The sequence below is a fragment of the Astyanax mexicanus genome, chromosome 7, assembly GCF_023375975.1.
Source record: "Astyanax mexicanus isolate ESR-SI-001 chromosome 7, AstMex3_surface, whole genome shotgun sequence".
NCBI classification, from domain to species: domain Eukaryota; kingdom Metazoa; phylum Chordata; class Actinopteri; order Characiformes; family Acestrorhamphidae; genus Astyanax; species Astyanax mexicanus.
This window is the reverse complement of record NC_064414.1, coordinates 994,758-1,018,152: the sequence shown is the minus strand read 5'-3', so window position 1 is coordinate 1,018,152 and position 23,395 is coordinate 994,758. Positions and strand designations below refer to the sequence as shown.

At 37.5% G+C, this 23,395-nt stretch overlaps 1 protein-coding gene across 1 annotated transcript in view; it reads left to right on the top strand.

Moving 5' to 3' along the window:
• LOC103023441 (MAM domain-containing glycosylphosphatidylinositol anchor protein 1) overlaps window positions 1–23,395 on the top strand; it is a 229,565-nt gene that overhangs the window by 122,387 nt on the left and 83,783 nt on the right. The window contains exon 6 of the mRNA XM_022685148.2: window positions 4,244–4,376. Within this exon, the coding sequence (XP_022540869.1) occupies window positions 4,244–4,376 (133 nt within the window). The remainder of the gene's footprint in view (window positions 1–4,243; window positions 4,377–23,395) is intronic.

Here is a 23,395-nt window from a genome sequence, read left to right as displayed (position 1 = left end):
TTTTTAAAGTGGACCTCGGAATGAAATTGCCCTTCAGTGCATTCACAGTCTATTATTTCCGAGCGTATTCTCAAATAATCATTACCCTACTCGCATGCAGCCTCTCTACTGCAGATTTCTTTTTCTTACGGTTTGAAAGCCCATACACTCAATTCCCCTGCGTGCCATTCTACAGACGATGTACTTTGGTTAAGGTCGGTTGGTGCAGGAGAGGATGTTCTTAAACCGTCCAAACAATTCAGAATGTTTACTGAAAACATCAGACAGACTTCAGGCAAGAGAACGAAAGCAGAAAGCATTGAAATGTCCCTTCAATGCCGCTTGTATTTCTGAGTTACACTGACCAATGCCAAATAAAAGTCAGCTAGTTTTAGTCCCGTGACTTTTGGCATTTCCCTGTGATGCTAATAAACTCTACTGGTCCTCTAACATTACCACTCCCTGCACTGCACTGTCCACTGTGGGTGGTAACAATGCCTGCTATAACATATTCCTGCTGTACTAGAATAGTGCTGACAACTTTTATGGAAATGCGGATTTCATTTTCCAGCAGGACTTGGCACACTGCCCACACTGCCCAAACTGCTTCAAAAGTACCAACTGGTCGTATACTGTATAATATTCTAATTTTCTAATCATCTACAATAATAAAAGAAATAAACACTTAAAATAGATCACTATATAATACATGATTTTCACATTTTTAACAAAAAAACTGAAATAAAGTCATTTTTCAATGATGTTCTAATTTTTTAAGATTAGCACTAGTATACGTGACACTGTGGATGGAGAAGGAATGTCTATCCATCTGCACAACACACTTAAAATACATATGTGGTCCCTATGGAAAACCTTCTCAATTGTCTATTTTCATGCCTTTCATGCTTGTGCTGTTAAAAATAAGAGTTTAAAATAGAGTTTATTAATATAGATCTAAACACAGATGGTGTGGGGTAGTGGTCTGGAAGTGAGGTGTGTTCAGAAAAATTTCTGGTGTGTTTCTTCTATCTTGGTGACGGGAAATACAGGTGCGCCACTGACTGATTAAAACCCTGACAACAGTCAGCCGCCTAATCCCATCTTTACTATGCAGGAGCGCCGTGCACACACATAAACGTGCTGCAGAGTGCAAACCCGACTTTTAACTCAACAATAAACAAATAAAAGAATAAAATAACATTACAGTTCCCTTAAATTAGTGTATATGCTGGTGTATCTTCACAGCTTGAACAAAAAAGCGCAAAAAAGCGCTGCACTATTAAGATATGAACGATACCAAAGACGCAATTGATCGGTGTGCTTTAGATCTATAAAATTTGGACCTTCATGATCTAATTATCACATGTGTATATACTGCTCTATGTATTTTAATTCAATTGAAAAAGCATGTATTACTGTTTAATCAGAATAACAATATAATTTACAATACATGAAATAAAGGAGCTCTGACCAATAGACTACACTACGTTTATGGATAAAAGTATTGGGACATTTATTTATTGTATCTTTTTACCCCTAAAATATAAACTCATTTTCGTTACTGATCAATTAACTGTACACACTGCTGTCCCATGACTTTTGCCATGTCAGTGTATTGTTACTGTCAGAAGATTAGTCTAGTCTTAGGTTTAGTCTAGTGACTCCTGTGGTACTGTTTTTTCATGTAATTGCTCCTATAACACTTTTCTTCTTCTCTTTATGTCCAGAATTACACCCTTGTAGGATGTTTTATTGTGAGGGAATTTAATTTATTAGCACATTATTTCCTCTTTTGTCTCTGAGTTTATTGCTGCTTCATTATTTCTCTGCACATTTTAAACCCGCTGTCTCGACAGGCAAAGCACAATTAGTGCGTACAGAGTCTACAGCTTAGTAAAACATGAACTGTGGATTCATACGGGTTTTTCACATTTTAAAATATTTTGCCTTCTTATCTACAGTATGTACATTACATACATACGACAAAAAACGACAAAAAAAAGAAAAGAAAATGATGATAGTTGGAATTGAATGATAATATGATAATAATGAAACTTTATTGGTGTATTTTACTAGTGCATCTCAACGAAAAATTAATACAATTTAAAAAATCACTTTATTTCAGTAATTCAGTTCATGAAAATGTGAAACTCATTTATTATACACTCTAAAAAACAGAGGTACGATATGAGTACTTTTTTGTACTCAAGGGTACACTCTTCGTAATTGTACCCTTAAAGGTACAATATTGGTCTTTACAGGGTCAGATTTGTTCCCTCTGAAGTACAAAGTCATTTCTAACAGCAATAAGTACAGATTTGTACCATTTAAGCAGCCAAAGGGTACATTCAGTATTCTGTATCACTGTACTAATGAACAATATATATTTAAATTGCACATTTTTTTATTTGAAAGCCAGACAATTTTAGATGATCAAGTTTTTGACACATATTTAGTTGATGATAATGTTTATAATATTTATAATCTTTACTGACACAAAAACCCTGGGTACAAAAAAGGACTTTCACTGAAAGGTACTTTTTTGTACCTCGATATAAGGTACAGCCCCAGCGACAAGCTTTGTACCCTTTTAAGTACAAATCTGTACTTACTTTTCTTAGAGTGTATAGATGTATTAAACACAGAGTGATCTATTTTATTTTTTTTTATTTTATTTTATTGTTGATGTTGATGTTATGAAGCTTACAGCCAATGAAAACCCAAAAGTCAGGGTCTCAGAATATTAGAATATTATATAAGACCAATTGGTACTTTTGGGCACTGCCAGTGTGGACAGTGTGGGAGGTTAAATACTTACTTATCCCATCTAGAGTAAAATAAAATACAGCTCTTAGCTGCTAGCGTTAATTTTACCATAAACTTCTTCACAATGGTACAAATCTGTACTTATTGCTGTTAGAAATGACTTTACACTAAAGAGAAAAAAAAATCTGACCCTGTAAAGACCAATATTATACCTTTGAGTACAAAAAAGCACATATAAAGTACCTCTGTTTTTTAAGAGTGTGTGGTCTTACTGAACTCAGGCAGGAAGAAGGAGAAAGAAGACAAATGGAAAACACTAGAATCCATGTGTTTAAAAAAGACAAAGAGACAAAGAGACGAAGAAAGAGAGCGAGAGAGAGGTTTTTAAAGATTTTATGAATATCAGTCAAATTGCGGAGTCCATCAGCAGTATGAATCACTGTCATTAGCGTGATGTATTACATCGCCATCCTCCAAGTATCGCGTTTCCCACCCATCTATTCCTCCTTATGCAAACTGGACTTTAATAATGGCTCTCAGATCAAGAGTTCATCACTCATATTCCATCGTCTTCCTTTAACGCTGCAGGACTCCTCACTGTTCCAGAACCTACTACTGTTCACTACTGTAGGTTTCTGCTGGATTTCTACACACTCAGTAACAGCCGGTGGTCTTCACAAGATGAAATCATCAGATATGGAGCAAACATGCTGTGTTTAACCAATAGAAATGACTCTAGTTTTAGTCTCTATTTTGTACATTTACTTCTAGTAATTTCCCAATCTTTCAGACCTCAAATAATGCAATATGAACACAAGTTCATAATCATCAACATTATTTATGATTTTAAGAGTTCATAAATCAATATTTGGGGGAATAACCCTGTTTTTTGATCACAGTTTTAATCAGTGTTCTTGACATCATGTTCTCCTCCACCAGTCTTACACACTGCTTTTGGATAACTTTATGCTGCTTTACTCCTGGTGCAAAAATCCAAGCAGTTCAGTTTGGTGGTTTGATGGTTTGTGATCATCCATCTTCCTCTTGATTATATTCCAGAGGTTTTTAATTTAGTAAAATCAAAGAAACTCATCATTTTTAAGTGCTCTCTTATTTTTTTTACAGAGCTGTATATGATTGACTGTCTGGCCTCAGGGTTGTAGGTCATAAGAGCAAGTTACTATTTTCTTTACAGTAAAGTACGGTACAGTAAAGATGTTGTGGTGGCTGAGAAATTAACACAAAATAAAACTTATTACATAATTTCATCATCAAAAACTCGAAAACAGAACTATTTCAGGTTAATTCACTCGATTACTCGAAATGTGCTCTACCAAAAGTTTGAGCAGAGATTATAAGCTGAAATTGTAAATAAGCGGGGTATATTTGTTAACAGTGCGGTGGACAATGATTGGTTTAAACCTGCTGTGTGTGTGTGTGTGTGTGTGTGTGTGTGTGTGTGTGTGTGTGTGTGTGTGTGTGTAAACATGCTTTACAGGGTGAGACAAAGGTGTTAAAGCTGAAGAACCTTCGGCCTCAGGACTTCGCTAACTACACCTGCCAGGTGTCGGTACGAAACGTGTGCGACATCCCTGACAGTTCCGTCACCTTCCGCCTGACTAACGCCACCAGTGAGTACCTGTCTCTCTCTCTCTCTTCTTTCTGTGTCTGTCTTTCATGTGTCACAGACAGGCGCCGCTAACAGGCACTGGCTAACTAGCTGCCTCCCTCTCATCACTTTCTCTCTGGTCCTTATTTTCCATCTCACTGTGGTTAAAGAGCATCTGACTATGCGTTTCACTCTATACAGAAAAGTGACGGTCAGTTTATGGTGGTCAGTGTTCATATATTGGGCTACTTTGGGCTTTTAATGCTATGCAATTTTTGTAAATGGTAAAAAAAAGTAGTCAAAGACATCGGAGGCATCGAAAGATAACCCAAGTTATTGTTGTTAGCATTGTTAGCAATATTAATTGATAACACAGTATGCAGTATTATAAGATTTTAATAGGGACATATACTAGTGCATCTCAAAAAAGTCACTTTATTTCAGTAATTCAGTATAAACTCATATATGTATTAAACACAGACTGATCTATTTTAAGCCTTTATTTATTTTATTGTTTATGATTATGGTTTACAGCCAATGAAAACCCAAAAATCAGTGTCTCAGAAAATTGTAATATTATATAAGAGCAATATATATATATAGGAAAATCTAAATACAATGACTAAAAAATGAACACATAAAAAGTAAAGAATTTGTAACATTTTAAATAAAGACAATAATAATAATAATAATAATAATAATAATAATAATAATAATAATAATAATAATAATAGTGAAAGAAAATGATAAACTAAAATGATGAGCGAGTAAAAAAATATCAAATGAATAATTATGAAATAAGATCATAAGCATACCAATCAAAAAATAAATTTAAAAAAATAAATAATGAATAATAAGAGGATAAAAGGATAAACTCAGTTTTTATCATCTGTTGTTTCTGGTAACATGGCAAATTAAGATTCTTTTTGGGCACTAAAACTATTTTTGTAACCACTTCTGTTATGTTGAGAGTACTTCTCAAAATAAACAGAGCATAAACAGAGCACAGCACACAACAGATCAACAGATCAAAAGTGACAAAACACTCCTTTATTTCTCGTTTTCATGCTTTACATCCTGGTTTCTCTCTTTCTTTCTCTGTATAATGTATTTATCTCTGATCGTGCTCTCAGTTCATTGCTCGTTTCTGTCTCTCCTGTCTCTGGTTTTATGTAGAGGTGAGAGTTTCTCTGGTTAGGTAATTCTCTCGCTGAGGATATTATATAGACGTATTATACGCTGTAGATTTAAACGCCGTTGTTCTGCCTCTGCCTTGTTTCTATTGATAAGACTGTCAGTGAAGATGCTTCTCCTCACACCTACATATATAACGCTGCACAGATTAGGCTAAACATTAGAAATTGTATGTTAACAAGTTAACAAGAGCTCAGCAAGAAGATACATCAACCATTCACTCCCTCACATGGCATCACATTGACACCTTCCAGATCGCTATCACCTGAGTATTGATTTCACCCGTTACCCTCACTATACTGTATATACCTCTGCACTTCCCTTACTCAAGCCAAGTATTAGATTTGGTTTCGTTCGTCGACACAAAGTGTTTATCTTGGAAATGTATTGATTATTCTGTGTTTGACCCATTTTTGTATCTTCGACTATGATTTCGCCATGCCCCTTATGTTGTCTTACTTTGTTATTCGCCCTGGACTGTTTCTCTGTTCTTTGTGTTCGTGTTTGTGTTTTCTAAAACATAATTTTTGATTACCCTTATTTAAAAACCCTTTTTATTGTGTCTGCACCTGACTCATCCCTGCGTGGCTCTGACAGTGTAGGAAACAGTGCTCACCATGCTCTTGCTTTATTTGTAATTTCTCTTAAAGAGAAAACAAAAACAACTTCTACTTTTATTAGTTACAGATTGCCTTGTGTTTCTGTGTCTGTTTCTTGTTATTATGATGAACGTGTGAATGTGCTCTGTGAAGAGTGCAGTAACACTGTATCATCACCGCTTTACTACAATTTTTGTAAATGGTTTGTTTGTTATTTCCATTGCTACAGACAAGCATTGTTAAAGAACCTGTTTTTAGTGAGTTTTAATTCAGTTTTTTACTGTTAAAAGCCATGGCAATTGAATGCTTACTTTTTAAGCATTTTGGATCAATGGAATTTGTAGTATTTTGGATAAACATTGAACCTGAAGAGCTAGAAAGTTGAAAATATGTGAAGTAGCGGTGCTTTAAAGAAAAAAAGAAAAAAACGCAGTATGAGCATGCACTAAAGATACAGAAGGCTGTACATACCAGCACACACACACATACATACACATACATACACACACACACACCACTCGCTACGAGCACTCTGGGGAAGGAAAACACACACGGGCACAAATTGGAATTTGTTTTGCTGCGTGGCTCGACGCTCGGCGCTGCTCTGAGAGAGTTGTTTGTTTTCAGTTGATTTTCCTTCTCTTTTGTCTGAGCCGGAGAAGAGAGGCGTATGGCGTCACATTAAATGTTAAAAGTCGGGGTGAGGGCAAAGATACCAGGTGAAAAAATTAACCAGTGTGTTTTAACATTTTGCGTGTCTAAATTAAACTATTAAACTTCTCACAAGCGCAAATGTGAAGCTCACAAGCAAAAAAAGGGGAATTGTGTTTGCGCTGAACAGAATATCGCTCTCGAGCTTCATTTTTCTCCTCTCGGATGTTTTATTTTCCTCTTGAATTCACAGTTCTCTCTTCTCGCTCCATGCGAATAACCTGCAGCTTTTATTTTTACTCGAGCGAGGCTTTTGCGCTCGAATTTTGAAAGGGGTGGTTTTGACAGGTTGGGGGCGGGGCTTCCCTCAGTGAGTGCTATTGGCTGATATCTCCAGGGTTTATGATGGACCGCCTACCTTCACGAGCCGGAGGAGGAGGGCGGAGAAATAAGAACAGCAGGAGAGTTAGCTAGCTAGCTATGCTAACATCCAAACAACCGGCTCTCCGATGCTGTCTGCCTGGGTTTAGTGTCCGAAATTACCGGAACTCTCGTTAAGTGCCCAAAGGGTCGGTCTCTTAAGACGCTAAACAAGAGAGCCGGTCATTCACGACACTTAACCCAGGCTAACAGTGCCAGAGAGAGGGTTGTTTGGATGTTAGCATAGCTAGCTAGCTAACTCTCCTGCTGTCTTTATTTCTTCGCCCTCCTCCGGCTCTTGAAGGTAGTCAGTCTGTCACAAACCCTGCAGATATCAGCCAATAGCGTTCACTGAAGGAGGCGATCCTGAGAAAAAATCAAGCTTGAGAGCGATACAATTTCCTTTTTTTGCTCGTGAATTTCACTTTTGCGCTCGCAAGAAGTTAATTTACACGCAAAAATGTAAAAATAAGCTGGTTAATTTTTTTTCACCTGCTATTTGCGCCCCCGTCTTTTGGCGTTGATGTGACGCCATAAAAGCAGGAAGGCGGAACCAGGCCCAGAAAGTAGAAAGCCTGTATCTGAGTATCTGAGAGAGATTGAGGACGAGCGTCTCGCTCTGAGAAAGTGTCGGGACTTTGCTCTGAGGCTGAAGGAGACTGCGTCTTTGTGTTTGAGTGCAGCGTTTTATATTACAGTCGATATATAGCGGAGTGAAACTCCAAACCGGCTCAGTAAACCAGCCGCACTCTGAAAGTCAGTCCGGAGCTAAAACACCGAATAGTTCTGTAAAAGTTGAGATCCGTAACTCGAGCTGTAACTCCATAAAGTTTTAAAAACAAGGATGACTGAAAATGTGGAGTCTTGAGGACATCACTCCTCCCTGCTTCATTCATTCTGTCTTGCTATCAAACAAAGAGCCATCAGACAACTTGTGTTATATACAGTACAGGCCAAAGGAAGTTTTTTTTCATGACTATTTACATTGTAGATTCTCACTGAAGCATCAAAACTATGAATGAACACATGTGGAGTTTTATGTACTTAATAAAAAAAGGTGAAATAACTAAAAACATGTTTTATATTCTAGTTTCTTCAAAATAGCCCCCCTTTGCTCTGATTACTGCTTTGCACACTCGTGGCATCATTCTCTCAATGAGCTTCAAGAGGTGGCCACCTGAAATGAAAAGTTTTCCAACAGTCTTGAAGGAAGGAAGGAGTTCCCAGAGGTGTTTATTAGCACTTGTTGCTCCTTTGTCTTCTTCACTCTGTGCTCCAGCTCACCCCAAAACATCTGGATTGGGTTCAGGTCCGGTGACTGTGGAGGTTCAGATCATTTTTTATTAAGTTCATAAAACTCCACATGTGTTAATTCATAGTTTTGATCAGAAATCAGAAACCAGAGTGAGTGAGGAGAAGATGTATTTATAGTGGGTGAAACAGGTGTAGTCAATATTCAGGAAGTCAAGCTTCCTGGTAGTGCCGTGTGCAGTATCGTAGTCCAGACATGACATCAGCTGATCAGCAGCTTTTATCATTTACAGTCGAACCTACCATTCGCCAGCTAATTTTCCTATTAACAAAAGTTGTTTTTTATTATGTTCATGAAATCATGAATCATAATTGTAATTATAATCGAAAATATAAAATAATATTTAAGTAAATCTGCTAATGTCAAAATATAATGAATAAAATCATAAAATCGTCTCTTTCCTGAACTTCATTTTAAAATCAATATTTTTCTGAATACAAATCAAACAGTTCATGTCTTCCAAACAAAGCAAAGACTGCATGCTCTCCACGCCTGTAATCTGACGTATCATCTGCATATTTCTTTATGAGCGTTTAGTGCATCGTAGTTATGAGAACACAAGAAGCATCAGAAGAAGGATTATATCACTGTGGTGCCCTTTACCCTCCACTTTCCCTTTCTAACTTTTAATTGGCTGATTGCTCGGCTGCCTCGGCGGCTGGGATGGAGTGGTTATTATCACATCAGAATAATGAGAAAACAGAGCAGGGCGTCTGATACCCGACGAATAAGAGAACAGTGGATTCGAGAGAAAAGAGTCAGACAGAAAGAGACAGAGGAAAGACGTCATTTTTGACAGACATGATCTAAATATAGAGGAAGAATGGACTACGCTTTAATCCTGAAACTGTGAAGTGATCATTTCTGATCATTTTCTTCTATTTAAAACCAACCAAGTTTAAAACCAAAACCAACCGAGCTTAACGAGCTAATCCAAACTAACCAAACTAAACAAGCTAAACAAATCTAACCGAATTAAACGATTTAACCAAAACTAAACAAGCTAACCAAATATAACTGAGCTAAGCGATCTAAGCAAAAACTACCCAAGCTAAACGAGTTAACCAAAAGCTAATCAAGCTTAACGAGCCAACTAAAGCTAATCAAGCTTAACGAGCAAACCAAAACTAATCAAGCTTACCAAGCTAATCAAAACCAACCGAATTAAATTATCTAACCAAAACTAATCAAGCTAACTAAATCTAACTAAACTAAACAGTGGAGGTAGAAATGGTGGGGGGTTGGTAAGCATTGGGGGGGTATGGCGGGGGTATTGTGGGGGTATTGTGGGGTATGGTGGGGGTAAAGTGAGGTATGGTGGGGTATGGTGGGGGTATAGTGGGGTATAATGGGGTATAGTGGGGGTATAGTGGGGTATAATGGGGTATGGTGGGGGTATTGTGGGGTATAGTGAGTATTGTGGGATATAGTGGGGTATGGTGGGGGTATTGTGGGGTATAGTGAGTATTGTGTGATATAGTGGGGTATGGTGGGGGTATTGTGGGGTATAGTGAGTATTGTGGGATATAGTGGGGTATGGTGGGGGTATGGTGAGGTTATTGTGGGGTATGGTGGGGGTGCTGTTTGGAGAAGTCTGGGGGTCTGCTGTGCTCCAGTGGCGGGTCGATACCGCTCTCTGAGTACACTCCATCAATACTAGGCCACAGTTACACTACCGTCAACGTTACACACACACACACACACACACACACAGCTACAGCTCCACACAGATCACGCAGGCCGGTGTAGGCATGTATGGCGTGCGTTTTGCCGGCGGCAGGATTCATTGCGAGTGCCTCTCACGCCGGCGCTGTGATGGATGACCCGGGGGCAGATGTGGGTCTGCATGTGTGTCACACTGCTGTCTCAGTCTGAGGAGCAGGAATCTCACTGCTGCTGCTGCAGGAAGAACTCATCAATATTTCATCTGAATTCTGTAAAAATGCTGTAAAATCACTCAGTTAAACATAAAGTTCATTTATTTACTGTATTTTCATATCTGGGATTGTTTCAGCACTCAGTAACTCTGTTGGGATTATTTTTTTTAGTTGATTGAAGTCACTAATTTGCTCATATTCGGGATATAAGAAACATTTAGGGCCATATTTTCGCGATCTATAGGTGCGTCTTTAACTGCACACCATGCAGCAGCGTGTGTGTCAGCGTGTCTTTGCTATCGTAACAACGGGGAAAGTACACTGACCTTCTTGTTCATGCTTGCTCATTCTGTTAAAAAGAAATAAATAAAAAATAAATACATAGAAATAAATAAAATGAATTAAAAAAGAAAAATAAACTAACAAAAAATAATTTAAAACAGTCACGGGCTTTCTGATGGTGTTTAGAATGTTTAAAATGACAAATATATATATATAATAAAATATAGTATAGTATAGTATAGTAATATATATATATATATATATTTTTTTTTTTTATATATATATATTCTGAAATATAAAATATATATATATATATATATATATATATATAAATATATGCTGCAGGAAGCAGTTACTAAAATGTGTATAAATGTGAACTATGAAATATGAAAATGAGAACTTTAACTATGCAATAAGTATAGTGTAAACACATTATTATTTTATTTAATATTTTTACATAAATAAGTTTAAGAAAACAAAGTTTTGGGACACGGAAATGGTGTAATGGTGGAATGTAGAATTTACATTATGTCACCCAGTTTTGAGTTCCCATTGTTAGCTAGTGTTATTTTCTATAATATAATCAGTATATGTGTATGTATACAGGTGTGAGTGCAGGTTTGGAGGGATATATAGTAGAAATGAAGCTGTGAGGATGTTTTACTGTATTATATTTTATAGCAGAGCTCTGATAACGAGGCCGAGCGCTGGGCTGCTGATATACTGTATTAGCCGGTTTGTATCAGAGGGATATAGAGGTGGTGCTTGTGGTATGAATGGCTTCAGGATTAGATTCTTCAAGTAGGTCAGGGCCTGGCAGCCAGACAGATACACACACACACACACACACACACACACAAAGGCGCAGATTGATTGATTTTTATATAATAATCCGTACATTGGTTTTGAGGCGCGCTCGGCCTGTCAGAGACGCTACTATAAATCCTCCTTTCACAAATAACACACCATAAACCATAAAACCCTGCTCAGGATTCCCTCTCACACCCACCTCCACCATTACCCCACCCCCCACAATACACACACACACACACACACGTGTGACTGTCCCTTCACATGAGATATCAAATGATGCAATAAAAATGCTATATTAAAAAATACTAAAAACACTTATTTTTTTAATTTGACTTATCTTAGTTTTAATCATGTTTGAATCATGCTTTGTCCATGCTTCATTCTTAATCTGTTCTTTTACTTCCATTTTTATTGTTACATGTTTTTGTAATTTGACTTCTCTTTGCATTTTCTAATTTTTAAAGCACTTTAAATGAACATTGTGGATTAAAAATGGTGCTATATATGGTGCTATATAAATAAACTTGCCTTGTCTTATAGTCACACATGAAATATACCAAAAAAATAGTGAATATTTAGAATTCAATGCTTGTCTAAATCTTTACAAATAACCCCTTTTCACCCTTTAAACTATGATTGATAAAACAGATGATTATTTTGTAGCATTTTAATTGATTAGTCTCAGCATCACATATAATAACAATACTAGTGCAATTAAAAAAATAGAATATCATTAAAACTTTATTTCAGCAATTAAGTTCAGAAAAGTTAAACTCATATATTATATAGACGTATTACACATGGACAGAGTGATCTATTTTAAGCATTTATCAAATTAAAACCCAAAAGTCAGTGTCTCAGAAAATTTGAATATTATATAATGAGACCAATTGGTACTTTTTTATGCAGTGTGGGCAGTGTGCCAAATCCTGCTGGAGAATGAAATCTGCATATCTATAAAAGTTGTCATCAGCAGAGGAAAGCATGAATAAATAAGTGAAATACAAAATTTAAACCGACATATATAATATAGATTAATTAAATATATAAGTAAAAAGACAAAAAATAAATAAAATTAAAAAAAAAAACTAAAAAATATTGGCACATAAAAAGTAAACCATTTATTAAATATAAAATGAAGAAAAAAATAATAACAGTAGAAATAAACTTACTTAAAACAATCACAGGATTTCTGATAGTGATTAGAAACTAAACGTTAAAAATGATTCAGTGATCTCAGTGAGCTGAGCTTTAACGTTTCCTGTAGTATTGATTAGAAATAATGATTCTAAACTCACTCGATTTTAAACAATCATGTCTGTAAATGAGATGTTTGAGCTTTAAGCAGCTTTTTAAAGTTTAAAGAACTCATACAGCGATGTAAAGGTTCTACCACACCTCCCACTAATGCATTCAGGACAGGAAGCATTAAAGTACAGAGTGAGTGTTTTCACCCTGCAGAACACACTGCAGTCATTACGCAGAGTCCGGAATAAAACACAGCTGTCTGATTTCACATTTGAAAGCACGTTGCGGCTCCTTTTAGATAAGGCTTTAATGAAAGCGCTAACGCTCTGATTGTTTAGCCGGATGGCTACTGATCTCTCGCTGGATAAAAAGACTATTTGAGACGAGGTGATCAATGGCCTGATCAAATACTTTCCCTTCGGCTGCTGCGCTGTGGATAAGAGTGAGGTAATGGTTGCCGGTGGGTTTATTAGCAGCATTACACAACTACTTACAGATGCTCAATGAAAAATCTAATATAATGTACCACACATTGTATGCTAGAGGGTGATGTCTGGGTATGTAAAGATTCGGTGCTCAGCCCAGTTAATTTTATATATATATATATATATATACAGTACAGGCCAAAAGTTTAAACACACCTTCTCTTTACTTAACAAAAAATGAGCTGTTTTTAGTTATTTCACCTGTTTTACATAAAAAGCCCCGGAAGCCCAGGCCAGGTGACGCCCCTGCTAGTACCCACTGTAAAAGTTAAAGGCTGGGTCAGAGTGAGATCCAATCCTATTTCTAATTTGCCGTGTCTCTGACTTTAGTGTTTAGTGTTGCTCCGCCCCCTTGTTACTTGCCCAGGTGTTCCCAGTTTCCTTTTACCGCCTTGTGTCTGTATTTATAGTCCTGTGTTTCCTGTTTCCTTTTGTCGGTTCTTTGTACGTTTATTGTCTGTTAAGGTTGTGGGTGTTTTCCTATGTACTACTATGTAATTTCTTTGTTTAGTTTTGGTTCTTTGTTTGTTTTCTTGTTTATATTTTCAATGAAATACACACACTCACACCCTACGCCTTGTTTTTGAGTTTATACTTTCACCTTAGAAAAGAGTTACAAGAGGAAAGGATAAAATTAAGAGTCAACCCTTTAAGAACCCTTTAAGAACCTGTAGACGACCCTGCCCGACTGAAATAAATTTTAGCAGTAGGGATTTATTTTATGTCTTCAAAAAGGGGCAGTTGATGCAGCAATTCTTTTTTTTTTTTACTTTTCACCTTAAATGATGCAGCTTCTGCTCTCTGTTGCACCATTAAAGGTGGCTATGTAGCTATCTAGCTAAATTTCCCATTCCACCCTAAATGATGCAGCTTCTGCTGGCTATATTTATATATGTATATATATATAGTAGATGACTGGTTCTGTCAGTGTAGGTTAGCCATGTCTTTCATTGTATGGAAACAAATGGACACAGACACACATACACGCACACACACACACACACACACACAAATAGAGTTTGCTGGTTCATTGGCAGGCAAAGACAGGAAAAGACAGTGTTGGGCATCTTTTATATTTGATGGATAGATGGATGTCTGAACGTATAACCCTTCTGTACCTTACTTTCAACACCATATATATATATGCTATATATACTTATATACATTTATATATATATATATATATGTTTGTCCTGATTTAAAGCATCCTCTGTACAGATACAGGAGTGCCTGAACGTTGGGCTGCATCAGTTATTGATCAGAAGGCTTCTCATTATACCTGCGCACCGCCACCATGCTTTACCATCCATACACACTGCTCTGACTACTAATACACCATCAGATGTAATGAGAATGAATGGGTGTGCAGGTGCGTGCATGCATGTATGTGTGTGTGTGTGTGTGTGTGTGTGTGTACGCACAGCATTTCCCCTTGGGAAAGGACGTTTACCTATTTAACTGTTTAAGGATTCTGCTGTAAAAATGGACTCTTGCACTTATGTAAAGTACGTAAAGGAGTTTGCAAGAAAAAAAGCGTGCTGAACTAAAGATGGAGATGATAAATATGCATAGCAGTGGCAGCAGCAAAAGTAGTTAATGTATGCAAGCTGTAAGAACGAGTGACAGCATGCAGCATCTGACTTTGATGGAAAGGACCGGTAAAGGAAGAAGAGGGAAATTTGTCAACCTGCTTCATGCAATCTATCTGTTTTACTGGCAGCAAAACAAATCCAGAGCATGTTATTACCGCCACCATGTTTAACAGCTGGTAGAGTTGAACGGCTGACCTTTACTCCTCCATACTTCACGTCTGAAGCATTTAAATAAATGTCTTGAAATTAATTTTTTTTATTTGTTTTTGTATAATTTTATTTCTAAATAAAAGATTATACAAAAATAGGATCAAAAGGGCTCCCCCTATCACTAATGATGCTCTAACACCAACACTCTGGCGAGCTTTTGTTTACATCCCTCCCCTTTTCTCTGTGTCTCTTTCGTGCTCTGTTGTTCTTGTTTTGCCGCACGTTCTTGGGCAGCTCACTGTCTCCTTATAAGGGCTTTTTCCCGGCTGTGTCCAATTCACTACCCGGAGCAGTGGTAGTAGTGTATTGGACTACGACCCTGACGACATGGGTTTGATCTCGCGTGAGGAGCGGTGTGTTTATAAAGTTTATAAAGTGCTTCACTTTTTTTTCCTCTACACCTACAGTACATCTACAGTATCTCTGCTCATAAGCTTGCCACACATGTCTATATCATGATTAATGATGGATCAAAAATAAATCTGATTTGGGCTAAATCTGATTTACCTGCTGTGTGAACATGACAGCATGTAGTAGCATCTGATGAAAAGGACCAGTAAATAAAAAAATAAAAAATGAAGGATAAAAAAAAAGAAAAGAGAGCAGTAATGGTCCACCCGCTCGCTGGCAGTGTGGTACGATTAATTCGATGGTGCTAATTGAGACAGGCGTCGTTAAAATCAGCGGCTATAAATTGCTTTAATGATGCTGTTGTCGTGTCTAACATTGCTGAGTACTAATTACTTTCTATCTGTTGCCGGGCACCACACGGCTGCGCCAGCATCGTTAATCCTGGATGTTGTCTTTGTGTTGGTGCATGCTTTCATCATTTTGTGTGTGTGTGTGTGTGTGTGTGTGTGATTGTTCACAATTGTCCCAGAGCGCCCGTGATTGAAGGATGGGCCACTGTAACGGCAAAATTATCACTAAACAGACTCCTGAAGCAGAACAGCTTTATGAGATGTTCCAGCTCTCTGATGAATTTGATGGATTTCAGACCCACCCTCGACCATGTTCGGAAAAGTATGGAAAATATATACAGTACAGGCCAAAAGTTTGGACACACCTTCTCTTTTTCGATCGGAGGAAAGCGCAGCGACTCGGTTCTGATACATCAGCTCACAGACGCCCTGTGTTGTAGACATCACCCTAGAAGGACATCACCCCTCCCGGAGCGAGCAGGGCCAATTGTGCTCCCTCTGAGCGCCGGCAGCATGATGGCAAAGCTGCATGAGTGGGATTCGAACCTGCAACCTCCTGCTCATAGTGGCAGCGGCAGTGGCAATCGGCGCCCCAGCTTTCTACTCTTTTAAGTGCAAATCTGCATTTATTTTTTATCTTAGAGTGTAGACGTAATCATGCACAACAGAGGCTTAGGGCTAAATGGTCGGGGTCAGGGGTTAAATGGGATTAGGCCTAACTAAACGTGGTGTTTTATAATTGATAGACAACTGAACTTAGTAGTAGAGCAGCATTGATGTTGTAAATGGTAAATGGATGTGGAGGATAGTGGTACGGTCCTGTAGTTTCCATGGTTTCAGTTTAATAAGCTCACCATGCCTCCACTCTCTGTTCTGTCTCTCATTTGTCTTTCACAGGTTGTTTTTTATTCTTTTTTCTTTGTCTATTTAAAAGCTGGGTTGCACTGTTTGCTCTTTGGCTCAGGTGACTTTGCCTTGAGGCTCGTTCTTCATGTGTTTTAACAGATTTGTTGGAGATGCTCGGCCTTCTTGACTTAAACAAGTCTTCCTAAATGGTCTTGGCTGGGATTTTGCCTTTTTAAAAGGGGGGTTATTACTGTGTTGTTTGATAAGCAACTGTGAAGAGGTGAAAAGTACGGAAAGCAGACCTTTAGTTCAGCCGGCATTGCCAGATCTCAGGGTTTTGATGTTCTCATGCTCTCAGGCTTCCTTATTTTAAGTTGTATTACTGTACAGCTCCAGAAAAAAATGAAGAGAGCACTTCAGTTTCTGAATCAGTTTCTCTGATTTTGTGTTTCTCTATTTATAGGTTTATATTTGAGTAAAATGAACATTGATGTTTTATTCTATAAACTACAGACAGCATTTCTCCCAAATTTCAAATAAAAATATTCTCATTTAGAGCATTTATTTTACAGAAAATGAGAATACAATAAATACAATAAAATAAAAAGATGCAGAGCTTTCAGACCTCAAATAATGCAAAGAAAACAAGTTTATATTCATAAAGTTTTAAGAGTTCAGAAATCAATATTTGGTGCAATAACCCTGGTGGTGTTTAATCACAGTTTTTTATTCATGCATCTTAGCATCATGTTCTCCTCCACCAGTCTTACACACTGCTTTTGGATAACTTTATGCTGCTTTACTCCTGGTGCAAAAATTCAAGCAGTTCAGCTCTTGATTATATTCCGGAGGTAAATTAAAAGAAACTCATCATTTTTAAGTACAACCTCGTCATTTTTTTTGCCGTATCCAACTGTATTTTTCAATCCAAATCCACTGCTAAAGGTCCAAATTTGATTAGATTTTGTGCTGGTCCTAATGAGAGCCAGTTTCATCATAATGTTTTTGATGGTCTTTGTGACTTTCAGTTGAGGATACTTTAAACATTCTGGAAATGTTTTGTATTTGATTGACCTTCATTTCTTCTTAAAGTATTTTTAAATTAAATAATTAAGAGTATTTATTGTTTCTCATAATCTGGATTAGATCTCAAACTTTACATTAAGAGACAAGAAATTCAAGTAATCAATTAACTCTTGATGAGTTCTGCACAGCTGTTAACTGAAAGCCTGAATTCCAGGTGACTCTGCCTTATAATAAAGCTGATTGAGAGAATCGAGCAGAGATGTGCAAAACTGATCATCTTTACAAGAGGTGCAACTTTGAAAAATCTAAAATATGAAACATATTCTGGTTTGATATTTCATATTCTACATGTTTTTCTTTATAGTTTGTATGAGTTTAATATTAATCTACAATAAAGAACATTTAAAAATAATGGAAAACTACTGCATTTAGGATGCATCCAATCTTTTGACTGATGCTGTAGTTATTTGAACAGATTTTTATGGATTTTATTTTAAGATATCTCTAAACTGTAAGCAGTTGAGAACCTCTCCAGTATCAAATCAGGCACCTGAAAATCTGAGTAATCTGACTATAAACCAGCACAGACCTGTATATTTATGTAAAGTTTGAAGGGTGCGGGAGTGGGCGGGTTGACTGGAGTGGGGTGGAAAGTTTATTCTAACAGGTGCTGCAGAGAATCACATAACAGGTTGTATATTTCCATGTTTTCCTAAAATGATAAAAATAGAGCAGACGCTGCACTGCTCATCATTTCCCAGGTGATACATGATAAATAATGTACAGTATTATACAGGTGGAGCTTTATTTACCTTATTGTACGGACTATAGGGTGCTCTGGATTATAAGGCACATTTTAAGCGACATTAGTAAGGAACAGGGGTGTCGCTATGTTGTTAATCTGCAGAGATTTCTCTGCTGAAAACTGTTTATTTGGGTTTATTTAAGTACAACGATTTCGATTTTTTACAGTAAGCTTTGATGTCCAACGTCAGTGTCCACGGTTAGTGGCTAATGCTAATACTGCTCCAGCCTTAGTGCTGGAGAAACTTCACTGAAAACTCACCCCTATAATTCTATACTTGGTTTTATTGCTCCTTAATTCCTGACTGGTAGAATTCACATATAAATCGAACCAGATTAGAAGGCGCACTGTCAAGTTTTAAGAAAATTAAAGGAAATACGGTGAACTAGTCTAGTCTGACTAGATTTTAAAACAGTACATCTGTAAAATATGTGATCCCTTTGCATAGGGTTTATAACATACAGTATGTGTAGGCTATAGGTTTACACTAACCAATGACTAGCTGTGTCTGTTAGCATCACAGCTCTAACCCTACCAAGGCCAGCTGTTAGCATTATGGCTAACCCACTGCCAACATTCTGAGCCTGGTTGCTGTATCAGTTAGCACTACTAGCTCTAGCTCCAAACTCTGTTCAGCTTCGACGTCTGTATATATAAAAAATAATAGAAAATAAATAAACAATTTTGGAAGCTTTAGTTTAAATAAAAAAAATGGTCTAATTCTCGTTCTGCACAGATTCTTTCAATTTATTATCTTCTTTTCTTTTAGATGGGCTATGAGAAGCATTTTCTCTATCTCTAAGTCTTTCTATCTCTCTCTCTCTCTCTCTCTCTCTCTCTCTCTCTCTCTCTCTTTCATTCCCTCTTGCTTGTAGTAAAGCCTGTAAAACACATCAATCCTCTTACCAAGGGACGACCAGGCAGTGATCTGCTACCATCCTCCTTTCCACTTTCTTGGAAAATTGAAACGATAAATTCCTTCCTTTCTCTCTCTTGCTCCCTCGCTCCTTCACTCCCTCTCCTCACCATCCATTTCTCACAGTGATCTCTCTTTTATTTGCTGTACAAATAACAGAATCTCGTGGCAGCAGAAAGGCTACGAGCGTCCTTCGCTCGACGCTGTTTGAGGAACAATGCGCTTCCTTGACTGATCATTTTTAACTCAAGAATTCATGCAGACTGATCTGATCTATAGAACACTGTATAATATGTCCAGATATTTGTGGACACCCCTTCTAATGAATGGATTAACCCTCCTGTTACCTTCAAATTTACTACCATATTTTACGTTTGGGGTCAATTTGACTCAGAAAATGATTATATAATAATAAAAAAATGTTACTCTTATTTATTTTACATGCTATATTTGATTGTTGACTACTTAAATAGCCGTTAAAAAAACGTTAACTGCAACTCTAACTAATATATATATATATATATATATATATATATATATATATATATATATATTTTTTTTTTTTAAGTTATAATGCAACAAAAGGCACAGTTATGTGATAATAATTAGATAATTATCTGATAATAAATATATAATAGTGCAACTAGATAACCCCAATCATTTCTTTCTTTCTTTCTTTCTTTCTTTCTTTCTTTCTTTCTTTCTTTCTTTCTTTATTTTTCTCTTTCTTTCTTTCTTCTGCTGCTTCTCTCTCTCTCTCTCTCTCTCTCTCTCTCTCTGTCCCTTTCTCTTTCTCTCTCTCTTTCTTTTTTCTCTCTCCCTTGTCCCTCTCTCTCTTTTCCCCTGCTCTCTCTATCTTCTCTCTCTCTCTGTATCTATTCTCTCTTGCTCTCTCTTCTCTCACTGTCTCTTTTTCTTTTTCTCTCTCTTCCTTTTTCTCTCTCCCTTGTCCCTCTGCTGCCTCTCTCTCTCTCTCTCTTTCTCTCTCTCTCTCTCTCTCTCTCTCTCTGGTTGGGTATGAGGTCCGCTGTATTCTGGATTGTGGATATGGGATTATCCCGAGTACATGAAGCGCTAAATCCCAGCACTAAAAACTATATTGAATTGAAGTGCACTCATTCAATTCAATTCATCTCTCTCTCTCTCTCTCTCTCTCTCTCTCTCTCTCTCTCTCTCTCTCTCTATTCTCTCCATTCTCTCATCTCTGAATTGGAGAAGGGTTAATGCCCATCAGTTTATTTAATCTATATCCTCTGTACTGCTGTAACCCAGTACACGAGACCTTTTCCATTTTAATCAGGACTTCAGGGACTACACCTTAAAAGAGAACTCTGGTGTAAAATGGACTTTTGTTGTAGTAAAACATGATAAAAATACTTACCTTTCATGAATAGCTCACCTCCGCTCTCCGCACACCTCAGCCTCTGGGCTGAAAGCTAGAGTTATAGGATGTAAACAGTACTTTTTATCATGTTTTACTACAACAAAAGTCAATTTTACACCAGAGTTCTCCTTTAAAACCTGAATTACACATACAGACATCCAGCACCAGACAAAAGTGTGTCAAACAAACCAGAATATTTAGTATATTTATACTATTTAGTTGTTTCTTATCTGGGGAGCTGTTATCTAAAGACGTTTTCTGAAGCTGGTTACTCTGATGATCTTATCCTGTTCATCAGTCTTCCTTTCCTGAGGTCGTCCTGATGAGAGCCAGTTCCATCATACCATGTTCGATGGTATTTGCGACAGCACAGCTGTTAACTGAAAGCTGTTCCAGGTGACGACCTTATAAATCTGACTGAGAAAATGCCAATATGTGCAAAGCTGTGTGTAACACAACATGCCAGATGTCTCTGCATGGTGTCGTAGAGGTTCCTAATGGTGTCCTGTAGTGCCTCTACATCCTACATGTTTCTCTCTATATTTCTATATTTCAGTTCTATATTTCTCAGCTTGCCAGCCATATATATATATATAAACAAATGAATTAAATTATCTTGTTATACTACTTTAATAAATCTTTAATAAACAAATGCAAGTATTTATTATAGTAGTGGTTATGCCACTCAAATTAGCTCAACCCCTCATTCTTGCAAGGGGTATTTTACAAGCACTCACAGCAGAAAAAGCACAAAGCACAATAATTAGCAATCAATCATCCAGGAATGGTGGAATGATTGCCAAAATTATTCACACCCTTGGATATGAATGTGATATTGCCGGTTTAATTTGGTGACCACAGCCAACTGCTTTTTATATGGATTCCAAGCTTTTAAAAGCTGTTTAAATTAGTGGTAATGGATTCTAACCCCACTTTCAGCCTTTCATATCTGAATCATAATAGATCTGTTTATTTTATCACTTTCCAAGCCAGAAATGGGCTTATTTGGCAACCGCAATTACTGCTTATTACATATTCCAACACTGTGAACTGGACTCTTAAAACATCTGCCAAAACAGAGAGAGAACGGATGAAATTGGTTGTGATGCTCTTCAGGAATTCACCGCTCAGAATGTGGGGAATATATGTGGGTTGGTTTTAATTGGTCTGAACTTTGACCTGCGAAATTACTGGAGAATGCCTGGCGTCTTTTTTTTTAAGCTCACTCGTTGAAGTCTCTGGAGGACTCAGAGACGAACATCGTTAGAGGACGTTTCTGCAGATGGCCGCTACTCGTTTGTTTTAATGCTTTTTTTTTGTGCTGTATCTTGGTGAGCTGCATTTCTGCATTGTGATTGGTCAATATCAATATATCATATATTTTTTTAATCAAGATTTTGTGTGCTGTGCACATTTTATTTTTATTTTTTTAGATTTTCTCTGGATGCACACAGTGGGCCCTATTTTTGTGATCTGTAGCGCTCTGGTCAGTTGTGGATCAAGCAACAGAATTTAGGGCATATCGTGTGTCTTTGCTATCGTATCGACGGGAAAAGTACACCTTGCGCACCTCGATATGCGCAAAAAAGATGACAATTGCAATTATATCTTAAATCTTTTTCTCTTACAGGTGTTGGAGAATGAAACTAAAACACCTGGTTTTAGAGCACAATAATTGATTGTGGTGACGGACAGTTCTGGTGGAAACAGGAGAGTTGAGGTGCACATTGAATTCTGCGTGATTTGAGCAGCCGTGGTTTTATGTTTTTTGGATACAATCCGGGTTAGCACCCGAACATCCCTTTCAGACAGCTTCCTCTTACAGCGTCCACAGTTAATCCTGTTGGATGTGGTTGATCCTTCTTGGTGGTATGCTGACGTTACCCTGGATACCGTGGCTCTTGATGCATCACAAAGACTTGCTGTCTTGGTCACAGATGCTCCAGCAAGACGTGCACCAACAATTTGTCCTCTTTTGAACTCTGGTATGTCTCCCATAATGTTGTGTGCATTGTAATATTTAGAGCAGAACTGTGCTCTTACCCTGCTAATTGAACCTTCACACTCTGCTCTTACTGGTGCAATGTGCAATTAATGAAGACTGAACACCAGGCTGCTCCAATTTAGACATGAAACCTAAAATCCCACACTTCAGTTCATCGTCCAACCCCTGTACAGTATATCTACAGTAGATTAAATATATTCTCAGTTTTCTGTCAGTCTGAACTCTGGACTCAGATCTTCTCCAGGTTAGCTGATGCTACACCATCACCGCCCACCGTATCTTGTAGAATGACCTCACGTCCTCGGTCAGAAGCCTCTAACATATTCCTCTTCTGATGTTACCATCAGCGACCGAGCCTTTCTCTCCGCTCTGCTCCTGCGGTCCTGTCTATCTGCTGAGGAGCTGAGATTAAACTCCATCAGAAGAGCTGAAAGGGTCTTCAGATAAAAGACCCTCATCCGGATTCGTTTCCTTTTATACTCTACATTTTGCGTAAGATCATATTCAGCAGCAGAGCCACATTACACTTGTGCCAGGCTTCTTTATTTCCTACTAGGGCATGACTCAGGGTTATGCTGATCTGGGGACTGTTCGTACACCACAGCACTGCAGAAATAACAGCTTTATGTGCTTTAATGTTACTCGGAATTAAAATCAGAACCGAGGCTAATTCTA